At 40.5% G+C, this 14762-nt stretch overlaps 1 protein-coding gene across 1 annotated transcript in view; it reads left to right on the forward strand.

Moving 5' to 3' along the window:
* Positions 1-13719, forward strand: part of GYS2 (glycogen synthase 2) — a 45071-nt gene extending 31352 nt beyond the window's left edge. The window contains exons 10-16 of the mRNA XM_070754366.1: positions 754-832; positions 2707-2820; positions 4031-4157; positions 5089-5184; positions 5334-5497; positions 8365-8445; positions 11347-13719. Of these exons, the coding sequence (XP_070610467.1) occupies positions 754-832; positions 2707-2820; positions 4031-4157; positions 5089-5184; positions 5334-5497; positions 8365-8445; positions 11347-11568 (883 nt within the window). The 3' untranslated portion in view covers positions 11569-13719. The remainder of the gene's footprint in view (positions 1-753; positions 833-2706; positions 2821-4030; positions 4158-5088; positions 5185-5333; positions 5498-8364; positions 8446-11346) is intronic.
* Positions 13720-14762: the final 1043 nt, after the last annotated feature.

Below are 14762 nucleotides of genomic sequence, written 5' to 3' on the forward strand. Positions count from 1 at the left end.
CTTGGCAACCTGAAGCTATTTGGACTTCAACTCCAAGAATTCCCCAGTCCAGATACCTTCAAGTTGCCACGGTTGGGAAACACTGCTCTACATCATGCCAGTCATCATCTTTCCCTAGCACAGGGGTGTCAAACTCAAGGTCCGTGGGCCTGATCTGGCCAGTGAAGTGTCCTGGAAACAGAGAAGGACCAGCGCAAGTGTCTCTGGAACCCAATTTCACTGGCAGAGTGTTTTAATTTTAAAAAATAAACATCAGACTATGCAATTTTTCCCACTTTTCAATTCTAATAGTCATATTCTTGAATCTTAACTCCTATTTCCAATCTATTCTAGTTTAATTTTCGATATATGCTAGGTATATAAAATATTATGTGTATATAATAATATATCTAAAACTGCCTCCTTTTCTCTGTCATCTGGGCAATTCAATCATCTTTCTTCCTTTCTTCCTTTCTTCCTTTCTTCCTTTCTTCCTTTCTTCCTTTCTTCCTTTCTTCCTTTCTTCCTTTCTTCCTTTCTTCCTTTCTTCCTTTCTTCCTTTCTTTCTGTTCTTCTTCTTCTTTTCCTCCTCTTCCTTCTCCTCCTCCTCTTCTTCCTCCTCCTCCTCTTCTTTCCTCCTCCTCCTCCTCCTCCTCCTCTTCTTCTTCTTCTTCCTCCTCTTCCTCTTCTTCCTCTCCTCCTCCCCCCTTCCTCCTCTTCCTGTTCCTCTTCTTTTTCTTTTTGGCTAAAGAATTAATTTTCTCTCGTCCACAGAGGAGAAATTCCTGATATGAACAAGATCATAGATCGTGATGACCTAACTATTATGAAACGAGCCATCTATTCAACCCAGGTGTGTTTTTTCTGCAATGTTTTCCAAAATTGATGACTGTTATTTGAGCAAGAAGGTATGTATTATTGTCTCAGCTACGCTAAACCAAGAGAAGAGAATATTTGTAGCTCAAGGTTGAACTGTAGAGTCCTTGGTGCTCTCGTAACCTGGTTTCTTGCAGACATTTGATTACCAAACTAAGTAACATCATCAATACAAGAAGGGAGTGGGGTTTATACTAGTGAGTGGCTTGCCCTGTAAGTGTTGGCAGGGGTATTCTTGGTGGTCCCTTGATTAGGCTGTTGTTTAGTGTTTGATTGTTGGTCTGAATTGGTCGTTCCTTGACTGGAATATTGTTTAATGTTTGTTTGCGTATTCCTTTATTCCTTTATTCCTTTATTCCTTTATTCCTTTATTCCTTTATTCCTTTATTCTTTTATTCCTTGATTCCTTGATTCCTTGATTCCTTCCTTCCTTCCTTCCTTCCTTCATTCATTCATTCATTCATTCATTTATTAATTATCTGGCTTCTTGTTGGTGTATCATTAATCTTAGTGTTAATCTCTGTTTACATGGGTGGTGATTGCTGGCAAAGAGGTGGTTTGTTTGTTTGTTTGTTTGTTTGTTTATTAAATTTGTATGCCGCCCACTCCGGAAGGACTGTGGGTGGCTTACAACAATAAATGTGGTACAGTATTTAGCTTTATGTTTGTCTCTTTTGAATAGTTTGTAGATGTGGTTTATCTCAATGTGCCTGTTGATGGCTGATTCGTCAGAGTGCCAGGATTCCAAGAATTCTCTAGCATTTTGGGATTTAACTCGATCTAGATTAAATCAAGTATAGCTGGTTCTCATGATGGAACAAGTAAGCCACAGAAAATATTCCCAACATACTTTCCACCTCTTCCGACGGGCTGATGGGGAAGCTTTTACAAAACTCAAGGCTGCCTCCCATTTGAAGGACTTCGACCCAAAGCATCATTTTGCATCTTCAATGCATTTTGGGCCCTGTAAAATATGCCCACCTGCAGAGGTGGAAATTGTAAAGGATAATATGATAAGTTGGGGGGGGGGATTGGGTATTCAATTGAATTAGAAAAATGGGAAAGACTTTGGACTTTTGATTGGCATATAACCAGATCTAATACATTCAAGGAAAACCAGTGTAAGATGTTCTATCATTGGCACTTGCCACCAGAAGGATTATCTAAAATGTTCCCAAATGTTTCTCCGCTATGCTGGAAGTGTAAAACAGAAAATTTTTATCATCAGTGGTGGACCTGTTCAGAGGTCAAAAATTATTGGAACACGGTGGGGGATGGATAAAAGAAATAACAAAAGAAGAAGTGAAAAATACTCCCAGAATTATATTTACTGGATATTCTCAATAAGAATTTTTTTTAAAGAAGTACGACATTTTGACAGCAGCAAGTGGAAACAGTGGAAATCTGATAGAAGACCAGAAGAAGGGATAGTAATTAAAAAGGTGATGGTTTGGGCAGAGATGAATATGCTATCAAAAAAGCTAGAAGGGAAAGAAGACTCAGAATATTATAAGATATGGGGAAATTTTTATAATTGGCTAGAGGAAAGAAAGGACAAAAGAAAAGAAACTACATAGAAAGATAATCTAAGAAATTAATAAATAAAATTCAAGGATAAATATCTAAAAATGTAAATATGCAAAGCAGTACGTTAACAAAAGAAAAAAGGGGAAAAATGGAAAATTCGACGATTGAAAATTCTACATGAACAGCGAATGCAAAATTATGTTTTATGCAAATGCAAAAATATGTTTTATGTTTTTCTTTTCTTTGTTTTGTTTGCCATTAAAATGTTTGTCTATGTATACAAAATTAATTTTTAAAAATGTGCTTCTTTCATTTCATTGGTAGCGGCAGAGTCTCCCGCCAGTGACAACTCACAACATGATTGATGACTCCAGCGATCCCATCCTCAGCACCATCAGACGCATCGGCTTGTTCAATAATCGAACGGATCGAATTAAGGTATTAAGACGGGATCCTCAGAGTTGGTATTCAGCCGGTTCGGACTGATTTGGGTGAACCGATAGCGGCGACTGTGGGGACGCCCAGCCTACATACCCGTCTGGATGTAATGCCATCCTACTTAGCCATATTTTGGGGGCCCGGTGCATGCGTGGAGAATACACATGTGTGTAAAGTGGATTATTATTATTATTATTATTATTATTATTATTATTATTATTAATATTAATTAGATTTGTATGCCGCCCCTCTCCGAAGACTCAGGGCGGCTCACAACAGTGATAAAACAATATACAATAACAAATCTAATATTAAAAGTCTAAATAACAATTTAACATTAAAAGCACACAAACATTCCATACATAAAACTACATAGGCGAAGCGGGGGATGTCTCAGTTCCCCCATGCCTGACAGCAGAGATGGGTTTTAAGAAGTTTACGAAAGGCAAGGAGGGTGGGGGCAGTCCTAATCTCTGGGGGGAACTGGTTGCAGAGGGTTGGGGCCACCACAAAGAAGGCTCTTCCCCTTGGTACCGCCAGCCAACATTGTTTAGGGACTCTAAACTCTGTGGGACCTAACCAGCCGCTGGGATTCATGCGGCAGAAGGCTGTCTCGCAGATATCCTGGCCCGGTGCCAGGAAGGGCTTTATAGGTCATAACCAACACTTTGAATTGTGACCGGAAACTGATCAGCAACCAATGCAGACTGCAGAGTGTTGATGTAACATGGGCATACCAAGGGAAGCCCATGATTGCATGGGAGCCCGGGCGCATGCGCAGAGGTGCACAATTCAACAGGGAAAGCTGCCAAGATGGACTGAAATGTCTGAGTTTGCTTGTATAAATCCTGCTTTTCATATAAAAGTGTTTGATTTGAAATCTCAGCTCATGGATTTCCCCTTTGTTCTGATCCAACAGAACAGTCCCCAACTAAATTTTAATGGGGGGGGGGAAATGAAACATCTGGGGAGTTGCTATATTAAATATTGATCTTGCTTTGGCTTAAGTTTCTCTTTCTCTGTTCCGCCCCTGCCACCTTTATGGAATTTAGATTGTGGGATGCTACTAAAGAGGTCAAATCCATACTTCAGCCCTCTCCCCATCCACCTCGTCAAGATAACTGCGACTCTATTCTCAGCTTGACAGTCCTCCAGATCCCTGCTGGGAAACTAACGTGGATTTTCTTAATTTCTTCTTTCTTCTCTGCAGGTCATCCTGCATCCCGAATTTCTTTCTTCAACCAGTCCACTATTACCAATGGACTATGAAGAGTTTGTCAGAGGCTGCCACCTCGGGGTCTTTCCCTCATATTATGAACCCTGGGGGTATACTCCAGGTGAGGAGGTTGAATTATTTCCATATATTGTTTATTAATAATTGCCAGATACAGGAAGTCCTTCCTTCCTTCCTTCCTTCCTTCCTTCATTCCTTCATTCCTTCATTCCTTCCCCCTCCCTTTGATTCCTTCCTTTATTCCTCCCTCCCTCCCTCCCTCTCTTTCGCTTTCTTTCTCCTTCCTCCTTCCTTTATTCCTCCCTCCATCAGTACTTCCTTATTTCCTTTCCCTCTCCCACCCTTGGATTCCTCCCTCCCTCCTTCTTCCATCCCCCTCCCTCCTTCCTTCCTTGTTTCCTTCTCTCCCTCACTTTCTTATTTCCTTCCCTCCCTCTCTCTGCCTTTCTTTCTTTCTTTCCTTCCTTCCTTCCTTTCTTTTTTCCTTTCTTTCCTTCCTTCCTTCCTTCCTTTCTTTCTTTCTTCTTCCTTCCTTCCTCCTTCTTTCCTTCCTTTCTTTCTCCTACCTCCTCCTTCCTTCCTTCTTTCTTTCCCTTCCACCTCCCTTCCTTCCTTTCTTTTTTCCTTCCCTCTCTCTTTCTTTCTCCTTCCTTCCTCCTCCTTCCCTCCCCATTTCCTTTCTTTTTTCCTGCCCTCTCCCCTGCCCTCCCCTCCCTTTCCTCTTCTCCCTACTTCCTTCCCTTCCTCTCCCTCCCTCCCTAACTTCCTTCCTCTCTCCCTCTTTCCTTCTTTCCTTCCCTCCCCCTCCCTCTCTCCTTCCTTCCTTCTGAATTTTCTTTGCAAATTGAATTTATACTGCTTTTTCAACACAGTTCCCTTGCAACAAGTCAATATCTGCAGTGGTGCCAATTTGAATTTTTTTTAAAAAAATCCTGGCCCATAGTTTCAATGAGGCTCAACAACTCCTACTTGTGTTGAGATATTGCATATTATGTTGCTGGTCTGAAATTCTGTCTACTTTTATCTTTTCACAGCCGAATGCACCGTCATGGGCATCCCCAGTGTTACCACGAACCTGTCAGGATTTGGCTGTTTCATGCAGGAACATGTAGCTGACCCAGCTGCTTATGGTAAGAAGACTCAGGCTACAGCCAGATGATGTCATTCAAGTGCAACCATCCAGTATGTGAACTACTGGATAAGTATATCAGCATAACAACTGCTGTCCAGATCTATTCTGACATTCTCACTTGCAATTAACCCCAGTTGTCTCTCTCAGGCATTTATATTGTGGACCGGCGATTCCGTTCTCCCGATGAGTCCTGCAATCAGCTGACCCAGTTCCTGTACTCATTCTGCCAACAGTCACGGCGGCAAAGAATTGTCCAGAGGAACCGGACGGAAAGGCTTTCAGATCTGCTGGACTGGAGATATTTAGGGAGAGTAAGTTGTTTAGATCAGGTGCATCCAACCTCGGCAACAATGTTGGTTGGTGGGGCCACGAGGGAGGGCCTTCTCTGTGGCAGCTCCGATTGTTCTGGAACTAACTCCAGAGGTCTGCTCTATCCCCACCCTCCCGGTCTTCCGGAAAGCCGTTAAGACCTGGCTTTTCCAGCAGGCCTGGGGCTGTTAGGTTATCATCTTCCTCTATCCTGGTGCTCTTTGACCTCTCAGTGGCCTTCAATACCATCGACCATGGTATCCTTCTGGGGCCACTGGAGGATTGGGAGTGGGAGGTACCGTTTTACGGTGGTTCTCCTCCTATCTCTCCAGTCATTCGTAGTTGGTGTTAGTGGGGTGTCAGAGGTTGACCTCTAGGCTGCTGGGTGAGAACATCCGACGGTATGGGTTGGGGTATCATCAGTACTCTGATGATACCCACTTATACATCTTCATCCCATGACTAGTGATGGGCGAACTGAACCCGCACAATTAGGGTCCGTACCGAATTTTATGGTGTTCGGTATGCCAAACACGAACTCGAAATTTTTCCAAAGTTCGGGCAAAGTTCGGGGTTGTGTTCGGCATTCGGAGCTTTGACGTCACCGGCAGGTTGCTAAGGAATCCAGGAAGTGATCACCTTGGCGTCCTTAGCAACCTTCCGGTGATGTCAAAGCTCCACCCCCAGAATCTCTTCTTGGGAGGGATTCCCCGTTCGGGTTCGAGTTTGGGTTCGGTTCGGGTTCGGCTGAATTTTGCGTAAAATTCGGCCAAACTTGCCAAACCCAAACACCGTCAACTAAGCAATGCAGGTTTTTGTTTTTATTTATTTATTTATTTATTTATTTACTTACTTACTTACTTACTTACTTACTTACTTACTTACTTACTTACTTACTTACTTACTTACTTATTTATTTTATTTTATTTATTTTATTTTATTTTATTTATTTATTTATTTATTTTATTTATTTATTTATTAATTTATTTATTTTGTCCAATACACAATACATATTGAAGAGAATAGACATGAAGACATTATATATAAAGTGATGCTGCAGAGTGATGCTGTATAGACATTATATATAAAGAGAAGATATAAAAATAGAGGAGAAAATATATGAAGGAAGAAAAGATATATGATATATGAGATAAGGAGAGACAATTGGACAGGGGACGAAAGGCAGGCTAGTGCACTTATGTACGCCCCTTAATTACCTCTTAGGAACCTGGAGAGGTCAATCGTGGAGAGTCTAAGGGAGAAATGTTGGGGGTTAGGGGTTGACACTACTGAGTCCGGAAATGAGTTCCACGCTTCGACAACTCAATTGCTAAAGTCATATTTTTTACAGTCAAGCTTGGAGCGATTAATATTAAGTTTGAATTTGTTGCGTGCTCTTGTGTTGTTGTGGTTGAAGCTGAAGTAGTCATTGACAGGCAGGACGTTGCAGCATATGATTTTGTAGGCAATACTTAGATCGTGTTTTAGACGTCGTAGTTCTAAGCTTTCTAGACCTAGGATTGATAGTCTGCTTTTGTAGGGCATTCTGTTTCGAGTGGAGGAGTGAAGGTTGGCAGGACCATGGGGGAGGGCCTTCTTTGTGGCTGCCCCGGCTCTTTGGAACCAACTTCCACCCGATGTCTGCACCGCCCGCACTCTGCTGGCCTTTCATAAGGCCACAAAGATCTGGCTGTGCCGGCAGGCTTGAGGGCCATAAATTTTACATTCTACATGGCTAATTTTATGAATGGTGTGCATGTGTATGATAGTGACTGTTTTTATCTTTATGGGGTTTCGTTTTATAATCTTTTAGTTTAGAAATGTTTGATTTCTTTTATCTTTTGTATCCATTTTATTGTATTATTATCATTGTTGTAAGCTGCCCTGAGTTCTTCGGGATTGGGCAGCACAGAAGTCGAATAAATGAATGAATGAATCAATCAATCAATCAAATAAATCAACCAATCAATCAATCTTGATTCGGCCATGAATGATTGACAGCATGTATGGTTTCTTAAGGGTTATTTATGTATTTTGATATTGCCTTTTAACTGTTGTTGTTATTATTATTGTAAGCCGTATTTTTATACTGTCTTTAAACTGTTGTTATTATTATAAGCCGCCCAGAGTCCAATTGGAGATGGGCGGCATATAATTTTTACAAATAAATAAATAAATTTGAGACTTTTGGACTACAACTCCCAGAATTCTTCAAACAGCCATGCTGGCTGGGGAATTCTGGGAATTGAAGTCCACAATTATTAAAGTTGCCAGGTATGGACACCCCTGATTTAGATGGTATGTTTGTGTGTATGTTTGCTTTTAACAATGGGTTTTTTAATGTTTTTTAAATTATTAGATTTGTTTTTACATTGTCCTTGTTATTGCTGTGAGCCGCCCCGAGTCTACGGAGAGGGGCGGCATACAAATCTAATAGATAGATAGATAGATAGACAGACAGACGGACAGGCAGGCAGGCAGGCAGGCAGGCAGACAGACAGACAGACAGATAGATAGATAAATTTTAAAAAAAATTCTGGCAGGATTTTTTGCAAAATGTAGTTCAAAAAAGTCAAAGTTCTAGCCCAATCAAAGCTCTGCTTGCTGTTTATGGGCGTTGCATTTTTGCAGCTTTAATCACATCTTGAGTTGAGATTGGTATCTTGACAATTTTTAACCATTCCCTGCAGACATCTTTTATTTTGCAAACTGCAAAACAGCTCCTCTCTTTCTGTGGGTGGGATTAGAAAACAGTTAAACTTTCTCTTGATTTACAAAAACGGTTAAACTTTCTCTCTATTTACATTTCAGAGTCCATTTTTATTTGGATTTTTTTCAAATTTGCACATTTCTCTGTTTGCTCTTACAGTTTTATATGCATGCCAGACACTTAGCTCTGAGTCGGACTTTTCCTGAAAAATTTGAGATGGAACTAAATGCTCCACCCACGGTAATCATTTTTAAATTATTATTTATTTATTTATTTATTTATTTATTATTATTTATTATTTGGATTTGTATGCCGCCCCTCTCCGAAGACTCGGGGCATGCATATTATTATTATTATTATTATTATTATTATTATTATTATTATTATTATTATTATTTGTTGCTGTTGTTGTTGTTGTTGTGGTTGGCTCTGGCTCAGCTCCTGCCCCAAGGAATGTGGAGGTGGATGCAGGGGAAACATCAACATGTCATATAGGCCTGTTTTATTGCCAACAGAGTCAGGTAGTGTAGTTTCCTCGGACGAAGAAGAAGGTGGGAGTGACTTGGAAGAGGGGGGCTTGGCACACAGCCCAGGAAGCCAATCTCCATTATCTTCGGTCGATTTGGATGAGGAAGTGTTAGACCCACGCATGCGCAGAATTATGCATAGAAGAGACCAATTGAAGAAATATTACAGGAGATAAGAGAGGCCACCTGTGTTTGGATGGGGCTCCAGCAATTAGAGCTGCTGATATACATAGCAGCATGCTGGCTTGGCCGTTGTGGAAGATTATCTGATCGTTGTTCTTCAGGACCGTGCCTTGCTGTTTGCGGACTTTGTTGATTTTTCACGACTTTGAAACCAAAGCAGAGCAAAGTGTGTGTGTGTTTCACTTCGTGGAAGAAGGAGGGCTGTGACGTTCCTTCACAGCTGCCAGCTAAGTACTTAAGGACTGATTAAGGGAATTGTACAGACCACCAGGTTGTTTTGGGATGAGTGCTCTTTGCAATACAAAAAGGGTGCTTTGTTTCTTTTGAATTTTTGTGATAAAGAACATTGTTTTTTAACTTTCGTGTGTGTGTGTGTGTGTGTGTGTGTGTGTGTGTGTCTGAAATTTGTACCCTTGAATTTTCGGGAGGCTCATACCATAGAGCCCGGCAGAACAATTATTATTATTATTATTATTATTATTATTATTATTATTTATTAGATTTGAATGCTGCCCTTCTCCGAGGGAATGAAAGCATTAATGTGCAAATAGTTGGGATTATAAACATATCATCTATTTTTATATAAAGAGCGAGCGTGGCGTAGTAGTTAATGACACCGGGTGAAAAATCAGGGAACAGTGAATTCTAGTGCTGTCTTAGGCATAAAGCCAGATAGGTAACTTTGGGCCAGGCACACTCTTTCAGCCTGAAGAAGGAGGCAATGGCAAACCATTTCCAAAAAACCCTTGTCCATAAAATTGCAGAAACTTGTCCAGTGGGTTGCCAGGTTTCAACAGATGACTAAAAAGAAGCCCTTGATTTGGAGGAGGTTTTAGTCATTTTCTTTGGCTCATTTCTCTTGCGTATTGTCTTTTGCTAAATATCCAATTTTTAAATACGGTATGTTCATCCAAGTATAGTTATAGTTTTATTGCTAACAACATTTTTTTTTTTGCAAATCTTTTTATTGTTTTATAGATACATATATCACAATTTGTTTATACAGTTTACAGGTCTTATCCAACTTTTTTACCGGTTACAGTTGTTATATGGATAATATTAACTTAATACTATGCAATGCAAAGCAGGGTAAAAACATTCAAATGGTATTTTCATTTTTTTTTTAAGGTTTGTACTGCTATTTTGTATAAGGTTATACAAATCTTTTCCTTTGAATCCACTCGTGCCAATTGTTCCACATGCTTTTAGTTTCGTTGATTCTGTTTCCCTTAAGTAGGTTTGTCAATTTATCCATTTCTGCACATGTATATATTTTTTCTATTATTAAATTTACATTGGGGGTCTGTTTGTTCTTCCATGTTTGCGCAATTGCAATTCTTGTAGCTGTATTTATGTGAGTCACTAAAAAAAGGGTTTGTTTCGAGTAAGATTTTTTCCAAATTCCGAGGAGCATCCCCTCCGGTGAGTACTCTATTTCCTCCTTCGTGATTTCCTTTAACCATTTGTAAATTGTTTCCCAAATTTTTTGGATTTTAGGGCAGGACCACCACATATGGAAGAAAGTTCCTTTTTCTTTATTGCATTTCCAACATACATTTTGTAGTGCTGGGTAAATTTTGGCAAGTCTTGCCGGTGGTAGATACCACCTGTAGAATAGTTTGTAATAGTTTGCTAAATATCCAATTTTTAAATACGGTATGTTCATCCAAGTATAGTTATAGTTTTATTGCTAACAACATTAACAAGATGTCCAAAGGTGGAAATCATTTTCTTTCTTTCTTTCTTTCTTTCTTTCTTTCTTTCCTTTCTTTTTTCCTTCTTTCCTTCCTTCCTTCCTTCCTTTTTTCCTTTTTTCTTCTTCCTTTCTTTCCTTTCTTTTTTCATTCTTTCCTTTCTTTTTTCCTTCTTTCCTTCCTTATTTTTTATTTCCTTCTTTCTTTCCTTCCTTCCTACTTTTTCTTTCTTTCTCTCTTTCTTTCTTTCCTTCTTTCTTTCCTTCTTTCTCTCTCCCTCTCTCTTTTTCTTCTTTCTTCTTTCTTTCTCACTTCCTATTTCACAACTCCCAAAGCTTGACCTAAAATGTTCAATTCTGTTTTTTCCCCCCTTTGCTATTTTTACTTAATTAACTTAATTTCAGCTTGACTGTCTATTATCTAGCAGAGACGCTGATTCTTAATCCATTGTGGATCCTGTTAACCTTTCAAAGCAAGATGGAAACCGTATAAAGAATAAAATATATTTTAATGTAAAAACTTCCCAGAAGTCTTTCAAATTTCCCAGGCTACATCGCAGGAGCAGATAACTTCTGTGTTATAAATTGGACTTTTGGCTGTCAGCAATCTTATCTACTAACATCAACATCAAGGGAACTGTGAGGGTGGTTAATCAGAACATCTAGATAGGTGTGTGTGGTCTACTTTGCCTTCCGCATTTGTATATATATTTCTTCTGCTTTCTGCTTCTTTGACAGACGGACGGTTTTCGTTATCCACGTCCTTCATCAGTTCCTCCCTCACCTTCAGTTTCTCAGCACAACAGCCCTCACCAAAGCGATGAGGAATTGGACGAGGATGACGAAAGATACGATGAGGAGGAAGAGGCGGAAAGGGACAGGCAGAACATAAAGTCTCCCTTCGTCTTCACTGCTATGCCATGGAGGAAGAAGAAGAAGCATGGGGAATACAGGAACTAATTTGTTGAACTCTTTATTCATGGCCTTGAATTGATGCTACTTTCTCATATATACAGTGGTACCTCATCTTACGAACGCCTCTTCTAACGAACTTTTAGAGATACGAACCCGGTGTTTAAGATTTTTTTGCCTCTTCTTCCAAACTATTTTCACCTTACGAACCCAAGCCGCTGCTGCTGGGATGAAGGGGTTTCTTCTTTTTTTTCCTTTTTTGAAGAAAGAAAAGGGAGGGGCGGCTTGGAAGGGGAAAGACTTTGGATTAACAAAAGTAGGAGAACAGCGTCCTTGCAGAGGCACTGAAAGGGTGTCTTTTGAAGAAAGAAAAGGGAGGGGCGGCTTGGAGGGGGAAAGAGTTTGCATTTAAAAAAGTAGGAGAACAGCGTGCTTGCACAGGCACTGAAAGGGTGTCTTTTGAAGAAAGAAAAGGGAGGGGCGGCTTGGAGGGGGAAAGAGTTTGCATTTTAAAAAGTAGGAGAACAGCGTGCTTGCAGAGGCACTGAAACTGTGTCTTTTGAAGAAAGAAAAGGGAGGGGCGCCCCCCTTGCCTTTCTTCCTTCCCACTCATCCTTTAGCCTAGCCTTGCTTCTTCCACCTGCCCCCTTTAGCTGCTCCTCCCTGCCCTCTGTTCGCCTCCCTTCTAAAGTTTGGGATTTTCCTGAAGGATTTGCAGGCATTATTTGCTTTTACATGGATTCCTATGGGAAACATTGTTTCGTCTTACGAACTTTTCACCTTACGAACCTCCTCCTGGAACCAATTAAGTTCGTATCATGAGGTACCACTGTATATGATAATTTTCATTGCCAGCAAAAATATGTTACACATATAGAATATAATTTGTCGGCTTTAAAATGTAACTGCCTTGGATATGGACGCTGGAGGGACCGAGAGGCAAAAAGGAAGCAGTATGTTCCCTCCCATATTTGGGTATACCAGGGTGATTCGTCATATAGCTCTTCCCTGGTACAAGCTGAGAGGAAGAGAGTCTGTGGCCTAGAGGTTAAAGCTACTGCCTTACAGGCAGACTCCCCAGGTTCAAATCCCGCTAGGGGGATGGCTAGCTGATGAGAGCAAAATAGCTTGAAATAGATTTATACTAGTCTCCCTTGCCTTTCACTATCAGCAAAAATATGTTACATACATATACACACATATGTCATCCTCAAGGTCAGATGGCTATACTGGACCGGCAGGAAATATCAGGGAATCCTGCGAGAATTAAATATCAGAAGTAATTTGAATTCTTAATTTTTCCTACTATCATTCTGATGGGTTTTTTTTCTCTTTTTAATTTCCTCTTTTGCTTTGGAGTTAGAAGAAATGTAGAAGATGGTATTAAAGATTAGGGTTGTCTCTTGCCTCTTGCTTAGCAATTGTTGAATATCTTGAGGTTAATGGAAGTCAACGAGTTTGTGGCTTGTACATTTTTAGGCAAACACATACACACAGTAGATTAAAGTCACCAGTGATCCTGTTACTATATTGTAGTTGTATACAGGCAAAGCCTGAAAGTTCATATTTGGGAGAGTAGAAAAGACAGGCCTTTCAGAATCTTTCAGGGCCAGATCACTGGTGGCTTCCTACCGGTTCGGACCAGTTCTCGCACGTGTAAAATTTCAGCAATTTTTTGCTTCTGCGCATGTGCAGAAACAAAAAAAATCATTAAAAGCGCACACCTACGTCCATCCCCTCATAGGGTTTTGGTGGGTTTGTGCTTCCTGCGCATGTACAGGGGCGCATGCGCGTGACCGCCCAAATGAGCAGCGCACCGGTATGCAGGTAAGTGGAACCCATCGCTGCAATGGATGGAAACTAATCAAGGAGAGAAGCAACTTAGAACTAAGGAGAAATTAAGCCAGCAGGGTCAGGGGCGTGTCCTGCCGGCCATTGCTACTGGTTCGGTGAGCAGGGGGAAATTCCCGCTACCGGTACTATAGAATTGGTCCAAACTGGCAGGAACCCACCTCTGATCTGCACGTGACTTCATTTATCAAATAGATATTGCATTTTTTACAAGCCCTCAAACAGAGCTTGTCTAGATAATCCTCAATTTACAATCAACAACAAAACAATAACAACAATGACAATAGGGAAATGTTCGACTCGTGATATTGTGATACAAAATCCAGCATATAAATCTCGTTCGCTATGTATTACTGTTTTTTTGTGAAAATAATAATAATAATAATAACAACAACAACAACAACCGAACTACCATCTACCAATGGCAAAGAACTAGTGGGATCATAAGCCCGAAAATATGGTTGAAAATGAGCAAGCAAAACTACTGTGGGCCTTCCGACTTCAGACTGACCGAATTTTGAAACATAACACACCAGACATCATGATTATGGAGAAAAAGAAAGTATGGATCATCGACATCGCAATCCCAGTTAGAACAATTAATCCGTGGAATGACTTGCCTCCTAAAATTGTGCATGCAACAACCGTTTGGATGAAATGCTATAGGGCCATTATGGTGAACCGATGGCGCACGTACTGGAAATAGCACACAGAGTCATATCTCCCAGGCCAGGGCAGATTGCTCTTACCTGCTGCTACCGGTGCGCTATGCGCGCAGCATGAAGAGTCCCCTGCATGCGTGCACCCCCAGCTTCCTGTGCAAACTGGCCACACACCCCCAACCCCCCCCAGCCCCCCCAAGGTTAAACACAATCCTGATGCAGCCTTCAACGAAATCAAGTTTGACATCACCGCACTAAATGAATCAATGAAATTATACTTTGTCAGTTTGAACTTTTTTCAGATCTCTAATATCCCGTTTCTGATTTGTGTAAACTCACTCAAGAAAATCATTTTGGAAGGGTCAGGTTACTTTAAAAGGTCAGAGATGTCGTGTGGAGCTACCAAAATTTTTACTACTACACTGTGGGCGTGGCTTATGCATTTTGTTTCAACATCTTTCAGTGCAAATTGGGTGCTCTCGGGTGGAGCTCCAAATTTTGCTACCGGAACCGCGTTCCTGACCGTTCCCATAGTAGCCCATCACTGCTTCCAACTGTATCATTCTGTTTTCTATGGAAGTGGTATGAAATATTTATTTTATTTTATTTTATTATTTATTTGTCAAACATGTATTGGATAGTATTACTGTAGTTTGTATAAACATTAAGTAAGTAAAAATAAGTAAGGATAAAAGAGGACAATAGGACAGTAGGACAGGAACGGTAGGC

This window comes from Erythrolamprus reginae, chromosome 6 (assembly GCF_031021105.1).
Source record: "Erythrolamprus reginae isolate rEryReg1 chromosome 6, rEryReg1.hap1, whole genome shotgun sequence".
In the NCBI taxonomy this organism is placed as follows: domain Eukaryota; kingdom Metazoa; phylum Chordata; class Lepidosauria; order Squamata; family Dipsadidae; genus Erythrolamprus; species Erythrolamprus reginae.